General features: G+C 37.0%; 3 protein-coding genes and 1 long non-coding RNA gene across 4 annotated transcripts; all 4 read left to right on the top strand.

The window, feature by feature from the left end:
* The first annotated feature begins 23 nt into the window (after positions 1-23).
* LOC149727061 (U3 small nucleolar RNA-associated protein 25 homolog) lies at positions 24-2140 on the top strand. The gene has a single exon (XM_089890458.1). It carries the CDS (start codon positions 24-26, stop codon positions 1923-1925), a length of 1902 nt encoding a protein of 633 aa, XP_089746584.1. The 3' UTR covers positions 1926-2140.
* Positions 2129-5533, top strand: LOC149727060 (uroporphyrinogen decarboxylase-like). Its single transcript, XM_089890463.1, has 5 exons — positions 2129-2264; positions 2572-2778; positions 3574-3746; positions 4232-4374; positions 4768-5533. Exons 1-5 carry the CDS (start codon positions 2164-2166, stop codon positions 5230-5232), a joined length of 1089 nt encoding a protein of 362 aa, XP_089746589.1. The 5' UTR covers positions 2129-2163; the 3' UTR covers positions 5233-5533.
* Positions 5534-6209: 676 nt separating this feature from the next.
* On the top strand, positions 6210-11873 carry LOC149727059 (uncharacterized). Its single transcript, XM_089890459.1, has 5 exons — positions 6210-8528; positions 9104-9301; positions 9713-9886; positions 10165-10323; positions 11205-11873. Exons 1-5 carry the CDS (start codon positions 7496-7498, stop codon positions 11387-11389), a joined length of 1749 nt encoding a protein of 582 aa, XP_089746585.1. The 5' UTR covers positions 6210-7495; the 3' UTR covers positions 11390-11873.
* A 537-nt stretch (positions 11874-12410) lies between these two features.
* Positions 12411-15240, top strand: LOC149727058 (uncharacterized). The gene is made up of 4 exons (XR_016386257.1): positions 12411-13174; positions 13241-13299; positions 13355-13392; positions 13941-15240. It is a non-coding gene; the product is annotated as an uncharacterized LOC149727058 (long non-coding RNA).
* The last annotated feature ends 1477 nt before the right edge of the window (positions 15241-16717 follow it).

Genomic DNA, 16717 nt, shown 5'->3' with positions numbered 1-16717 from the left:
AATTTAGAAATTGTTAATCTGAAATGAAAAGAGCGACAAAAACAAAGAAAAATGCACCAGCAAAAAAGAAAATTCGTCCTGCTGAAACTGCTCCCTCTAAAGTAGAATCTGAAAGTGAAAACTCGGAGTCCTCCGAAAATGAAGAAGAGGAAGAATTCTATAAAGATGATGGAATCCTCCTAAATGACTCTGATGTTAAATCCTGGGAGGAGAAACAGAGTTATTTATTGGACGATTCAGAACTGGAAAACTTGAATGCAAAATACAGTATGCGATCGTCAAAAGTTGTCCAAAATAAACTTGTCCGCCTTTTTCACCGCCAAAAAGTTCCAGAAACTGTCGATGAAGGCGTTGAAAGTCTACTGGCTTCGGATAATGACTTCCCAAGCACTGTTAGCGATTTAGAGAAGTGTTTTCAACTGCCGAAAGTGGTTTCTGAAAACTGGTTAAAGCTATCGCAAACCATTAAAACTGGAGTAGTGGATTCTGCAGTTTATTTTAAGCTGTGTGAAGCTCTACAACAACAAGCTAGCGTGTATTATTCGGATCAGAATTATCTTCAACAGAGTTCAGAAATAAGGTTAGCTTATTGTGCACGGATTTTAAACCACCTTTTAAAATCTCGTGCAGTTCTGCAAAGAAATGACCAAAAAATTAAACTTTCAGAGAATAGCAATGAAGAAGTAAATGATGTAAAAGACAGGGGGCTTGTTCAACCTAAAGTTCTTATTCTGTCTCCTTTTCGGTCAAAAGCGTTTGAGATTGTGAACACTTTAATTTCGCTCTTGCAGAACAACAAAAAAATGGAGGTCGCTTTCAAAAAACGCTTCAAAGAAGACTTCGGCTCTTCTGAAGAAGATGCGGAAAAGATGGAGAAAAAACCAGAAGATTATCGGATGCTGTTCTCCGGACACACGGACGAGCACTTTAGGATCGGTATCACACTCGCGCAAGGAAAAATGAGGCTATATTCCCAGTTTTATAAATCTGACATTATTATCGCTTCTCCTCTTGGTCTACGAACTGCAATCGGGGAAATAGGAGAGGCCCATTATGAGTATGATTTCCTCTCTTCTATTGAAATCTTTGTTTTGGATCACGCGGATGTATTTATGATGCAGAACTGGGAGCATGTCCTACACATCATGAAGCATCTTCATTTACAGCCAAAAGATTCTCACGATGTTGATTTTTCCCGGGTATTTGACTACTGTTTAGACGGGCACTCTAAACACTATTGCCAAAACCTTGTCTTCACCAGCGTGGATTTACCTTCAATTTCAACTCTGCAAACAAAATACTGTTCGAATCGGAATGGCTTGGTGTCTTTTAATGACTCTAAACTTGAAGGCTCTGTTTGTGGTGTAATAAAACAACTACCGTTAGGCTTTCACAGATTAAATACTTTCCAGCTTAAATTTTCTGATGTACCAGACACCAGGTTTAAGTTTTTTCTTGACTATATTTCTAAAGCACAACAACAGCCTGGCACCCTTGTGTACATACCACAATACTATGACTTTGTGCGCATCAAAAACCATATGAGAAGGCAAGTAAAGTCCGCTGCTGGCCCTGCTTTTGGTTACATCAGCGAATATAGCGACTCAAAAACTGTAGGAAAAGCACGCCGTAATTTTCTCATTCAAAAATTTCCAATTCTCTTGTACTCTGAGCGCTACCATTTCTACCATAGGCCAAACATAAAAGGCATTAAGCATATTGTGTTCTATGACCTGCCTACCCACCCCCATTTTTTCAGTGAGTTGTGTAATATGATGTCAGGTGCTGATGTTAATATGTCAGTCAGTGCAATTTATTCCAAGTTTGATTCCAAAAAATTAGACCATGTTGTAGGGACAGCTCGTGCCAGAAATTTACTGCAATCAAATAAGTCTTTTTTCATGCTTGTAACTGGGAAGTCCTAATACCTAACCTATCTAACAATAAACAGAATCGAATTACATTTGAGATTTTTGCAACTTTGTTTTTAATATTCTGAAAATAAATGGTGTTTTGTTACATTAAATTTGGTGTCTAAATTTTGGCAAATTTGTTTTTAAAAAAATGTTTGGTATGAAAAAACATGAAATTTATTGAATGTATTTAAACAGAAATTGACAATTTGTTTGGTATTTTCAGATTTATTTTGCAGAATATTAAAACATGTGTGACTTTGCTCCATTAAAGAATGACCTTTTTATTCGAGCTGCATTCTGTGAAAAAGTGGAACGGACTCCAGTATGGGCAATGCGGCAAGCTGGAAGGTATGCTTAATTACTGATACTATTGTGCGCATGTGTCCTTGGGCAAGACACTTAACGGCGATCGCTCAAACCCAGCGGTCACTTATTAGTTGTCTAAATTGTCAGCCATAGCACAGAAAAAAATACCCACAAATTTACATATGTGGTAACTAGTAAACTACTATCAGGTGTATGAAAAAGAACACCGTGTTATAATAACTGTCGTTTCGGCCACGTAGGGATAAAGTAAGTTACATTTATTCATTTAATCATATATATATTTTGTTTAAATTTTAAGAATTTTACGTATTGAATTTTTTTTACCCAGATACTTAAAAGAATTTCAAGAAGTCCGAGCCAAGCATGACTTCTTCACTGTCTGCCGAACGCCGGAGTTGGCATGTGAGGTCACGCTACAACCACTAAGGCGAATGGAGCTCGACGCTGCCATTATATTCTCGGATATTCTTGTTATACCGCAAGCACTGGGCATGGAGGTTCAGATGGTTCCTGGCAAAGGGCCTGTATTTCCAAAGTAAGAGCATGTTGTTATAAATAAATGTAACTTGTTTATTCTCGTGTGGTGAAGCAATGACAGTTGTTATAACATGGATGTTGTTGCATACACCTTGTGCCTGCTTAAAAGTTGAATGAATAAATGAAAGTAACTTGTTTATTCTTACGTGGTGAAGCAATGACAGTCGTTATAACATGACATGAGTGTTCTGTTTCATATATCTTTTTCCTGCTTACGAGTTACCACATATGTAACTTTATTGAGGATTTTTGCATTGTCAGTTGGGTGTCTTGTTGGCAATTTTGAACTGCAGATGTATCATCTATGTCACCATTATGCATGGTATGCAAAAAGACACCTATGTTACAACCCATTTATCAGACCACAAAGTTTGTAAAATGTATATTAGTATCTTGTCAAAGGAAACATATGCCCACAATGGTAGCACCATCGAGCATTGAACCCCGTATTCTTTGGTTACGAATATTACAATAACTCTAACCTAACCATATGGCATATAAATATTAAATAATGAATATAATTGTTGCTACAATTGTTGGCGTATGTGTCGTTGGACAAAACACTTACTGGCAGTTGCTCCAACCCAGTGGTCACTAATGGGTTGTCCAAATTATCAGCCATACATAAAAAAAATAAAAAATCGGCAAAAAATAATCACCCACAAAGTAACATACATGGTAACTCGTAAGCTGGCACGCGGGGTACGAAACAGAACACTGATGTTTAACAACTGTCGTTTTCCAGCCACTCGAGGATAAAGTAAGTTACATACATTCATTCACATTTTTTCAGACCCTTGGCCAACCCAGAAGACTTGAAAACATTGAATCAAACACCAGACGTGGATAAAGAACTCGGTTATGTGTTTGACGCTATAAAACTTACGAGACAAAAACTAGATGGGAAAGTCCCTCTTATAGGATTTAGTGGGGCACCCTGGACACTCATGGCATACATGGTCGATGGTATGTGTTTATATGTTTATTGCTTTATTTCTGTGAGATGTCATTTCATTTTTACTCTATTTAGTCACTAAGTACTTTTATTTAGTTTGGCCAAAAATTGAATTAACAAATTTCCAAAAAAATGATTTTAATAGTTTAGTAATTTTGAAGCTAATTGTTGGTAATTTTTATATACAATTACAATGTTGTCTCATCAATTACAATTGAAAAGACAAGGTATAGCAACAAAGCGACAGTCGTTAAAACGCGCTTCTGTTAAAAAATGTGAACATTTAATTGGAAGAAAGAAGCGTGGTCGCTACACCTAGCAGACAAACATTAACAAGCCATTTAGGTTAATTATTTACAAGTTAAGCTTCTAACGGAAAGAAAAGTGTGCGTAAAGCGCTTGACAGGGGACATGAGACCAATACCTTAATTCTCAGCATTATAAATTCATAAAGCCCTAATCATTTTAAAAAAACGAATTTCGCTTCATTTTTAAGGGGGTAGTTCTGCCACGTTTTCTAAAGCACGTTCGTGGCTGTTTCGGTCGCCAAATGAGAGCCAAGCATTGTTGGATATGCTAACTGACACCATCATTAAATACTTGGTGAATCAAGTCCGTGCTGGTGCACAAGCTTTGCAGGTATGTGGAAATTTATAGGAGTATTTTTTTCCATTTCAGACACTTATTGGAAATTGCTTTAACCCAATTGGCACTGATGGGTTGTCCAAATTATCAGCCGCACATAAAAAAAATAGAAAAGCCCCTAAAATAATCACCCACAAATTAACACACTCGGTAACTCGTTACCTGGCATGAGGTGTGTGAAACAGAACACCTGTATTTAAGGACTGTTTCAAGCCACGCGAGAATAAAGTAAGTTACATTCATATGCAGTTAAACAACTTGCATGGGGTGTATAAATCCTTCATACATAAAATCCCCTCATCAATGACCCTTACATCTTAAAAATATCTCATGTCTTATCTCTTGTGACAAAATTTTAACCAAAACATTTTTGTTTTTGTTTGTTAGGTTTTTGAAAGTCATGCTGGTATACTGGGTAGTTCAACCTTTGCCAAATTCTCACTGCCCTACCTTGCAAAAATCGCAACCCAAGTCAAAAAACAGCTATTAGATTTAGGCATACAACGCGTGCCGCTTATAATTTTCGCAAAAGGCGCTCATTACGCTATAGAAGAACTTAGCGCTACCGATTATGACGTAATAAGCCTAGACTGGACGATGGACGTAAAACGCGCGCGAGAAATTTGTGCCAAAAAATCCAAGGCTTTGCAGGGAAATTTGGACCCTGCGATGCTGTACGCAGGCGTGGACGAAATATGTAGCGCCACAAAGAAAATGGTCGAGGATTTCGGCGTTACAGGGCACATTGCTAATTTAGGGCACGGTATGTACCCAGATCTAGACCCAGAACACCTTAAAGCGTTCGTGAATTCCGTGCACTCAGCTTCCGAAGAGATTATTAATTCCGCCTAAATATGACCATGTACAGCTGAAAAAAAAACAATTTTTCTGGCAATTAGTAAATTTCAATGTTTTTTTGATTTTTTGAATTTTCTTTTGTAGCAATAATAATATCGTTTCGGTGTTTTTTTATTTCGTTTCAACGAAGGCATACGAATATGTACAAAACAAAAATAGACAACCATATTAATATATTCTCCCAAAGTTCACTTTCTGTATATCTCTATGCATTACGTTTAATCATGACTTGATTAAAAAAAAACAACGGTGCAGTTCGTACTTATGTTCGAAAATAAAAAAAAGTTACAATGTTTTTGCTTAGTTATTTCAAAATGTGTTTTATTTTGTGATGTGTAGCTTTAGATTATACACAGGGGGCAGGGCCATTTGTAACAGTACTTTTAAACGTTTTTTCTAATGCCGTGACGTATATTGTTAAGAATGCATTGGTTATACGTGTTTGACAATCCGATTCGGGGCAACGACACTCATTATAACGCTGTCGTTTTGTTTCATACACCTGCCAGCTTACGAGTTACCTTATATGTTTTACGGGTAATTAATGTTTAGATTTAATCTTTTTTCGAAGCTACTTTTTTTCGAGATTTTATCTATTTTTCGAAATTTGACACAACTTTTTGTAATCAGTTAAATAAAAAGTTTACCCGTTAAATAAGACCACCAAACAATAAAATGGCGACCCACTTTCGAATCCGATGGTTTAAGAAACAGTTCTACAATAAAAAACATGTTTTTATAAAACTTATACTTCGAATATGTCGACAAATGTCATATATTGATCTGTTTCAGTTCTAAAGGGCTTCTATATGGTAAGCATACGACTGAAGTACCATTCGTTCGTTACTTTACTCAACTAGAATTGTAACTTAGCCACTTCAGCCGATAACCAATAGCCTGGTATTTATGATTGTTGTCGAACAGTTTTTGTTTTAATAACTGCCAAACGGCAGACACGTATCTCGTAAAAAAGTTTGCTGTCAGGCATATTTAAGTCTTTAAACGTTATAACGTAAAGTTCTTTATTCGTACCGACGTCTGACGTCCTATTCACGTTTTTCTAGATTCAGAGATTTGTTTTTTTGAGTGTTTGATTTTCGGCGCCTTTTATCATCTGTTTTACACATATTACGTTAGATTTGAAATATATTTGTTCCTATCTGAACCTATGTAGGCTTACGCATAGTACGGTGGGGTAAGATGGGCCACATTTAGCACATATTATCCAAAGATCCTGATCGTATTTTAAACCCAAAACAACGGTCTATGGGAGTCGTAAGAATATGGTTTTAAAATTCTTTAAATGTTCTTTGTTTACTACCAAATGGGACGAGAAAATGAAATAAAAAAGTGTCCAATCTTCTCCCACCCTACTATATATAGGCAAACTTTGTTAAAAACTGTCTTTTAGAGGTACAACGTCGTTTTTATTGCGACCGTGACTTCCAGGGTCGCAATACGTTTGTCTCACTCGAACAAAACAACATAACCTGCGACGTAAAAGATCCGCTACGCAATTTTCAAAAGGGAAAATGCGCTAAAACAACATTTAAGCTGCTTTTTGTTGGTTGGTTTGTAATTTACACAGTGAGGGTAAAAGTGTTTCGTGTTTTTATAGTCAGCCACTTAGAAATTGTGTTCCGAGGCGCCAACTTAAATTTGTTACTTGTGGCTAGGGAGAAAACAGAATTATTACAGATGTTCGTATAAGAAAACTAAATACTTTAATTTAAATTATAAAAACTTAGCACAGTGAATTAAAAATTAAGTACAACAATCTTAAAACTACTTATTTGTTTACGTGGTTTTAAATTTAGTAAAAAAAGGAAAAAACATTTTACAAAAAGGCGAATTTAAATGTAAACAGCAGCAGTTGAAACAGGCAACGGGTGTTTTTTAGTCTTTGGTTTTAAGTTTTAAAATCGTGGTTACTGTAAATACTTTAACTGTTCGTATAAAATTTCCAACAACAAGTCGTAGGCAGTATTACGTTATATATTCCGCCAGAAGTAAGTAATAGCTGTCATAGTTTTATTATGACGTAGCCAATGACCTCCACGCACTATTAGTCTTGCCGTTTATAATTTGCGGTAAGATGGTACATTTTTGAATATTTTGTATCGTCCCGTTTAGTAATAAACAAAGATTTTTTTTAATGCTATAAACGGTATCTATCTTACCCCACGGTACTATATATTGCGAAAATCTTAGTGAATGGTCTAACTCTTAACCTATTGTTGATGTTGTAGCGTTTAAGATGTCCTTTGCTGCGAACACTTCGTTCACATCATATATAACCGGAGGAAAACTAAACTTTGGGAGCATTGGAATTTCAGGGGAAAGATCGAATTTCCCAAGTCCACGAGTGGCATTGCCAGATATTGGTAAAATAATGCGGGAAGAACGATCATGCCTTACTGTGCCACATGGAGAAGATGCCCCACTGCATTCGGAAAATAGAACGGTTGAAAAAGCGCCACGCGTCTCCCCGACCAGTGAAATTTGTTCAGTAAACATTACTGCCAATCCTAGTTCCGGACAGGCGGGGGGTGATCTCTTAAGCAACACTTTAAATAGAGCCGAGACCTTTAGCGAAAAACCGACACATTTCGCATCAATAGACGCTGCGAAAATAGATGGACATCTTACGACTTGCCATTCAGCGTTCTTACAATCACCCTGCGCGACTTTCAGCGAAATGCTGCGAGACGACGTGACCTATGGCTTCTGCTATAAAGCAGATAGCGATTTCTACAGCTTTGGGGCCGAGGAAAATACACCAGCACTCGAAAATTCTAGCAATAAAAACGAAGCAGTCGTGCCAGAGGATGCACCAAACACGGAACTTCATATTTTACAAAAAAGTAAATTCAACAATACAAATTTGACGTCTTCGTTAGTAAGGCCTACATCGTTTTCAGCTGACACAAATGAACCTTCAACCCTTCAAGGTACAACGGCCACCGAATTCAACAATAATGATCAGGTACTGGACAAGGATACCACCCAAACTGCAATCCCATATCACAACTTATCTCCTAGCATGGATTTTTCGCCAAGTGAGGCGAATTTTTATGCAGCACCACAAGCGTATAATAATTTACCAAGCAGTATTGCAACACCCAACAGCGAAAAAATGGCAGAAGCCCCAGAAATGTCAAGTAGCATACTCGACGATTTGGACCTGTCGGATATTAATAACAGTAGCATGGAAAAAATGGAGAGGGAATATTTTAACGAGGCAATAAAGGAAGTCTATTTCGCTTGTTCACTGCTCAATTTGCCACCGGGTCAGTATAGCTTATAGTTCTGTTTAGAATTTTTAAACTTATTACATTACTGGTGCTGTTGGTTAACTCACATGGCTTTAACCCAGAGGTGATAGGTTCAAGGCTTGTCGCTGCTACCATGGTAGGCGTTTGTATCCTTGGGAAAGACCAAACGACTAAAAACGACAAAAAAACGAAAACTGCGCTTTAACCCAGTGGTCACCAATGGGTTGACTATAGATTGTGAGCCCTAAAAATCATATAGTAGGGTGGGAGAAGATGGGACACCTTTTCATTCTATTTTCTCGTCCAACTTGGCGGGAAGCATATAAAATTTAAAGAATTATGAAACCTTATCCCTACGACTCCCTTAGACCGATGTTAAGTATATAAAACACGATGAGGATGTTTGGATATCATGTGCTAAAGGTGTCCCATCTTCCCCCACCCTACTGTATTATTTAAATAGCGAAAAGATGAGAATCAACAGTAAAACAGTTGTTAAAACACGGTATGATAAAAAGTGTGGGAAAAGTGTCAGTTCAAAAGCGTAGCCCTTGCACCTGAAGTAACTTATTTTTTTGTTTTATTTAAAGATCCGATTCTGTGGTCGAAGCAGCACGTTGAGAAATGGGTCATGTGGACGACACACCAGTGTAGACTGCCAGCTCTTGACGTGAGTGTGTTTAGAATGCCTGGCACTGCTCTATGTCAAATGACGGAAAGAGATATGCACAAGTTAGCACCGAGTTGTGGGGACATCTTACACGCTAGACTTGAGATTTGGAGATCAGGTTCGCTTTTTTTAAATTGTTGTAATGTAGATTGATTCATCTTATGGGCAAGACACTTAATGGCAGTTGCTTTAACCCAGTGTTTACTAATGGGTTGCCTAAATTTTGAGTTACATTACAGGGGAAAATATACCCACAAAGTTACACATGTAGTAACTCGTAAATGTGCACAAAGTGTATGAAACAGAACACCTGTGTTATAACGACTTCCGTTTTCCGGCCACTCGAGGATAAAGCAAGTTACATTCATTCATTCAACCATTCGTTCATTCATACATTTTGTTATAACAGCTTATTTACTAATATGATCTGGTGCTACGAAATGTGTAACAGAATAATAATATATAATTTCGTCTAAATGGCATCGCTAGTTTTTATTCAAAATATGCATTTTTGTTTTACCATACACAGCTGTTGGGAGTCAGCTTTTACAAAGTAATGAATACCAAGAGATTGAAGAAAACATGGGCGTCCCACCTCCAGCTGCAGAGACAGGATTATTTTCGCTCAAACCAAAACACTTAAACTGCCAATCAAACTACTCAACTGAAGTCATTACTGATAATAAAATGATGATATCAACTGGTAAATGCAAATGATATATATATAGTAGAGTTGGGGAAGATGGGACACCTTTTCATCTTATTTTTTCCCATATGGTAGTATAGAAGAAAAAATTAAAGAATTATAAAACCGTATTCTCACGACTCCCATAGACCGTTGTTAATTGTTTAAAACACGATCAGAATATTTGGATATTATGTTCTAAAAGCGTCCCGTCTCCCCCTACCCAGTATTTACCTTTCGAACCTTATTATTTAACATTGTCAATCATTGTACACCTGACGTTCTGTGTATTTTAGCAATACATACCAGAAGCAAGCTAGAAGACACAAATTCAAGTGCTACGGCGCTAACACCAAACTATTCCAGTGGAATCCATTTGTGGCAGTTTCTGAAAGAACTGCTCCTTCAACCGCAATCATTCAGTCGTTATATAAGATGGGTAGACAAGCAAAGAGGTGAATGAGTTATTGTAAATACCTATTTGTGTACTAGGCCAAAGCAACGAGTATAACTCTGCCCGTGTCTGAGAAAATTCAAGTTTATTTAATACGGTTTGCTATTAAAAACAGTAAGTGATACAGTAAAGTTGGGGTAAGGTGGGACATCTTTTGAACATAAAGTCCAAACATTCTGATATTGTTTTAAACAATGTTATATTGCAGTCGTGAGGATATGGTTTTATAATTCTTTCTATGTTCTTTATTTACTACCAAATGGGACGAGAAAATGGAATGAAAAGGTGTCCCATATTCCCCACCCTATTATATGTAAACGGAATTTACGGCTAACTTTGAGACGTAGTTCTTGCAGCGTAAAAACAATTATTTGTCTCTACACTACCACAACAGCTGTGATTTTTAGCAACAAGTTCTCACGAATGATAAGTGTTTTGTTTTATCAAGTGCGCCCATTGAGCAACGGTTTGTTTTGGCGATAATATGTCGGTCATTGTAAATACACAAACTACACTTAAAACTTAGTCACTGTAATATATGATAGGTTGGCGTGCGATAGTTTTCATTCTCCTTAAAACGTCCCATTTGGTAGTAAACAAAAAATCTTTACAGAATTATAGTAGGGTGGGGGAAGATGGGACACCATTTCATTCTATTTGCTCGTCCCATTTGCTAATAAATAAAGAACATTCAAAGAATTGTATAGTGTATCCCCACGACTCTAAAATAGCGTTGTTGATTGTTAAAACACGATCTAAATGTTTAAATATTGTGTGCGAAAGGTGTCCTATCTTCCCCACCCTACTATAATATGTGCTAAATGTATCCTGTCTTACCCCACAGTACTATATAAATGCTATATTAAGCAAATTGTTTTACAGGCATCTTCAAGATAGAAGACTCCGTTGAGGTAGCGAGGCTTTGGGGCGTCCGGAAAAATCGACCGGCAATGAATTATGACAAACTAAGTCGTTCTATAAGGCAGTATTATAAAAAAGGAATCATACGAAAAACTAAAGTTTCTCAAAGGCTCGTTTACCAGTTTGTGGAGCCCACTCACGAGTAAAGTGTATTCTAGCTTGCATATTTATATATATTGGGGTGGGGGAAGACGGGACACCTTTACCACATAATATCCAAATATCCTGATCGTATTTTAAACAATTAACAACGGTCTATGGGAGTCGTGGTGATACGGTTTTATAATTCTTTGAATGTTCTTTGTTTACTACCAAATGGGGCGAGAAAATAGAAGGAAACGTGTCCCTTCTTTCCCCACCTTATTATATAACAGTTTTTGTATCATTTTATTAGGTTAATTTTATGTTCATGCTATTTAATGTAAAGTTCAAATCTTGGTGCGTGGGTATACAGATGTTTGGGTCTATCCTTACATTTTTGCCACTGTGTTACACTAATATTTATTTCTTTTTTACTTCACAGCAAACGTACTACCTTTTAAGTACAATTTATTGAGAGATATTTAATCTAACACTGTTCACAACTCGTGCTTCAAATAACTTGGTCTATAAACACATGTTCGAACAAAATTTTCGTTCGTACTTCGAACTTTGAACTAACACAAATTTTGTGCAATGACTTTTGTCGATTTGCGCCATAATATACACGTACCTGCATTTTGGGCACGTAAGTGGTCATATAGATCCTTTTTCGTCGAACAGTTGTTTTTGTTCTTGTTGTTATTTTTTTCTAACTTAAAACCGCATAATTAGCGAGTAATTAACGATTACTTTACTGTTTCATCAAAAAGTGGTCCAAAATATATCTTCAGTATTAAGATTAAACAATAAGAATGAAAACCAGGATATTTTATTTGAGAACGTTTAACGATATAACTTGGGGATAGTAATAAAAGTATGAATAACTTGATAACTCTGGGATTAAATGTAACACGGATCGCCCTGTGGTTCGGGCCTCGCCGTAAGACCTCACTCGTATGGAATAGTAACGGCGATAAAGCTAAATTCGCGCTTCAAGCTATAATTTAAAATCGCGAATCATTGTGAGTTTAATTTGTTACATCACATAATGAACTGACGTCACAATTCGCTTGCTGTTCGATCTCTAAAACTGATTGGTCAGATTGCTCACGTGGCTAGCGCCTCGCACCAGCTGATTACGCGCGCCTTGATTGCTCCGCGCATAAAACGCTCCTTCTACAAAGCGAGTTACCAGTTTAGATGAAGTTGGTTCTACACCAGGTTACAAATTGGAGAGAAATTGCCTTGCAAGATTTGAGTTAAGTAATGTTTCATAATTTAAGTAGTATATTATTTAGTACAATTTGCTATAACATGTATCATAACTTTACTATATACACTAATATCATTGCACTATATTATATACAATAATATTGTAATACAAGTTTTGTGTCTTTCGTTTATAATTTTAAGCAAGTTTCAATTACTCTTTATCACATTCTGTTTCAGGAATCGCGACGGTTCTTTATTACGTCACTCGCGACGTCACACGTAATATTTCGGTTCACAATCGTTCTGTTACGTCACAATCGTTTTTAAGTTTTGCTCTCTACCGCTCGCGTTATTGTTACGTCATAGTTTCGTTACGTATAGCTGAACAACGCGCGACTGTAGTTCTACGCGTACGTTTCGCGACGTTTTGTTTTCATGGGGCCCCATGCGCGTTTTGCGTCGAAGGCACATTACTTGTATATTCTAATTATATTTGGCTATGAGAGCGAAGCAAGAAGATCAAAGAATTGGTAAAGTATAAATTACAATTGGCATTATTACGTACATAGGCTCTTTTCTAGAAACATCGATGATGTGACGTCACGAAGTGGTGATGACGCAACAGAAGAACCCACTTCGTAAGTTTATTGTTTCTTCACACAATTATTTTAGTTTAAATAGAGTTTTAAAATCAAAGTTTGCAGAATATGGTATGTGACGTCACAGAGGATCAAGCGGACCACGACGTAAAGCAAGAATGAAGGTAATTATGACGTAATAGTGTATGTAAGAAGTAGTAAACGATTATTATATTGCAGAAAAGTCAGCGAATAAAGCTGCCGAAATAAAGCGCAAGGTATTGTTTAAAGTTACTGCTGAACGTTTACGAACTATTTTATTTATACAGTATAGGTGGGAGAAGATGGGACACTTTTTAATTCTATTTTCTCGCCCCATTTAGTAGTAAACAAAGAACATTCAAAGAATTATAACACCGTATCCTCGCGACTCCCATAGATCGTAGTTAGTTGTTGAAAACACGATCAGGATATTTGGTATTATGTGCTAAAGATGTCCCATCTTCCCCCACCCTTCTATAATACATACTATATATTTATTTACAACTATTTTTTTTGTAAGTTTAAATGCATAACAGTTAAATTATAGATAGGGGTGGGATGGTACATATTTTCATTATCTTTATCGTTCCATTTGGCAGTAAACGACGTATATTTATAGAATAAGGTAACCGTATATCCTCAAGACCATTTAAGATCTTTGTTAATTCCTAAAAACACGATTAGAAAAGATGGTGATTTTTAAATGCTAAAGGTATTTTACCCCAATGTACTATGTTATTTAAGTGATACGCCTGTGACGTAACTATTACGTTTTGTTTTGCAGTCGAAGAACAAAGACGAAGACGCCGATAAAGGATACACGGTTTGAGGTTTGAGTATTACATATGTATGCGTTGCATGTTATGTGTGTAGTGTGTGTGTCTGTCTGCGCTGTTGTACACTTATTTTGCTGGTCCTAATGTTGCCAGTTATTTCTTGGTCAGTCACTATTACAGTGCGTTTTGCATGTCTATGAAATATATGCAATGAAACTATGGCGAACTTCTTGCTGGATCAGATTTTGTTGTTCTACACTCTATTGTGTGTTTCTTCTGCAAAGATCGAATCTTTCAACGATTCTGAATTGTCCTAATCACTTGGTAAGAACGCTATGTTGGTACACAAATACTTGAGTAATATCAACACGCAGTATAATATACGCATAATTAAAATCCAATACTTTCCATTTATTCTGTAAAATATAAACTACTCAACACCAATAAATAATTCATATTTACAAACGTCATGTAGCGTGATTGGGACGATGGCCACGTCACAATTACGCTACGACGTCAATTGGTCAGAGCATTGTCATGACCCTGCGTTTGGTGCGGTTCCGTCACGTCGATTGAGTTACGTCACGGTCAGGTTGTTGCGTGGACGTCGCCGCCAGTGATGCTACGCTCGGTTTTAGGTCACTGTCAATGCGGTTCGTAACAACTTGACGCAGTTTCGTAACGGTCGATGCGGTGCGTAGCATCCGGACGTTATTATATTGTGTGAAGATACGACGAAAGTATCGCGGTACCAACATGGCGACTTACCTTTTGATTAGGACATGCGGAGCTGTTGTTGGCTTCGACTCCTTGTTGTTGGACATTCAATATGGTGTACACTGCAGATGATTATCCTTCAGGAATTGAACCATATTTTATTTGTAGATGTTTCAATGATTATGTCCGTGTTAATTAATTTTTGACTATTGTCCTCTTTTTGAATGATTGAGCTTTTGTGTTTGTTGCATGTTTGTCACAGTATTGTCTGCGCTCGTTGTACTATTTTTGTCTTTTTGTCGGTGTGTTATTTGTATTCGTTGTATTATTTTTTGTCTATGGGGTTTCTTTAACCTGCGTGGACAGTAATATCCCGCAAGGGTTTCTCACCTAAGTAGAAACCCACTACCATTGGCTGGGGGCTTGTCGTGCCGTAGTGGCTTTCCACCAACGCCAGCCACATAAATTATGAAGGTATTTTAATCATGTTTCTATTTTTTAGAAGCTTCAATAAATGTCATCTCATCATTTACAGTTTGTTAAGACTAATAACTACGTACTGTTGCAAAATAAAATAACAAAGAAAATTAATTTCTGCTTAATATGGATTAGTGGTATGACGTCAGAATCTTGATACGTCATGGAGAAGTGACGTCATATCTCCATACATCACTTTGAACAGTGACGTCATTGCGTCTTCGCCTGTTTGATTGGCACTAGCTCTCCTATCCTTCAAGATACTTACAATCTCCTATCCTTCAAGATACTTACAATCTCCTATCCTTCAAGATACTTATAATTCAGTATATAAAAAATAGGTATCAAAGAATAGAGTAAATAGGGTTTATTATGTTTTACTTAAACGCATCACTTAAACATAACAGTTAGTATGTTGAAATGCGTTTATTTGGTTGACCCTCAAATCAGCTGCGGAGCCTTTCAAGGCCCTGCTGGAGGCTTCTCATCTCGTCCAAGTTATCATCCTCAATTGATCCTGGTATGTGGGAGTTGTAAAAAGCCCCTCGAAAGCTGTAAGCAACAAATGCATGCCATGTAGTTTTATTACGTGTTACAGGCGATAAGCAACACTAGTAAAAAAGTATCTTGCACAAAGACACATCACCCAGAACGGTAGCAGCGACGAGGCTGGAACCAATTACCCCTGGGTTACACGCAGGCGCGCTGGCCACGGCGCCAATTTGCTGTAAAATGACACAATAAACAAAATAAAAACACAAACCGTTCTTTCGAGGAAGCGATTGGAACAATGACAATCAACAAAACACAGCAAAGCATCAAGATCAGAGCAAACTTCATAATTCGTAATTCAGTTGAACTTTAAAAATCGTAAATGAAAAATAAAACACGTTATTATATATATAGCAATAAGACAACGACATAATGGGGTAAGATGGGAGACCGTTAACAGATATTATTCCGTATTTCCCGATCGTGTTTAAACAATTACCAACGTACTTTTAGAGTCGCGGGGTTACATTTATATAATTCTTTAAAAAGTTGTTCATTATCAAATGGGACGATACAAGAGAACAAAAAATCCCATCTTACCCCACCCTATCATATATAAAGTATCCAATACGTACATAATCTACCACAGCAATACACTAAAGCAGCTTATACACCACGAGCACCAACCCATATGGGATAATGAACGTTGGTTTGGTGGATACTTGGCAGTGAGAAGTATATCCTCCGTTTGTTTATTCCCTCGATTTCTGAGAAAATAGCTTTAGTCGTGAGCTGAGTTTACAAAGCTGTTAATCATTTTGTACTGAAGTGAATTTTCAAAGCCGTTATCATTTTTGTGTGATAAGATGGGAAACCGTTAGCATATATGGATCACATATTTAGGGGTGGGACTCAAATACTCTTTACAGACTATGGCAGCATTCCTTAAACTGAAGTAAATTTACCCCCGAGGATAAATTCCTCATATTTAGAGGGTAAATGAGCTACCAATCAAAATCCACATCAGCAGTTAATGAAACAGAAAAATTGTGCCAATTGTAACACTTTACCAGACTTTGAACAACTCGTTGCCAAAAAG

This window comes from Ciona robusta, chromosome 12 (genome assembly GCF_009617815.1).
Source record: "Ciona robusta chromosome 12, ASM961781v2".
Lineage (NCBI taxonomy): Eukaryota > Metazoa > Chordata > Ascidiacea > Phlebobranchia > Cionidae > Ciona > Ciona robusta.
This window is presented reverse-complemented; position numbering and strand designations above follow the sequence as displayed.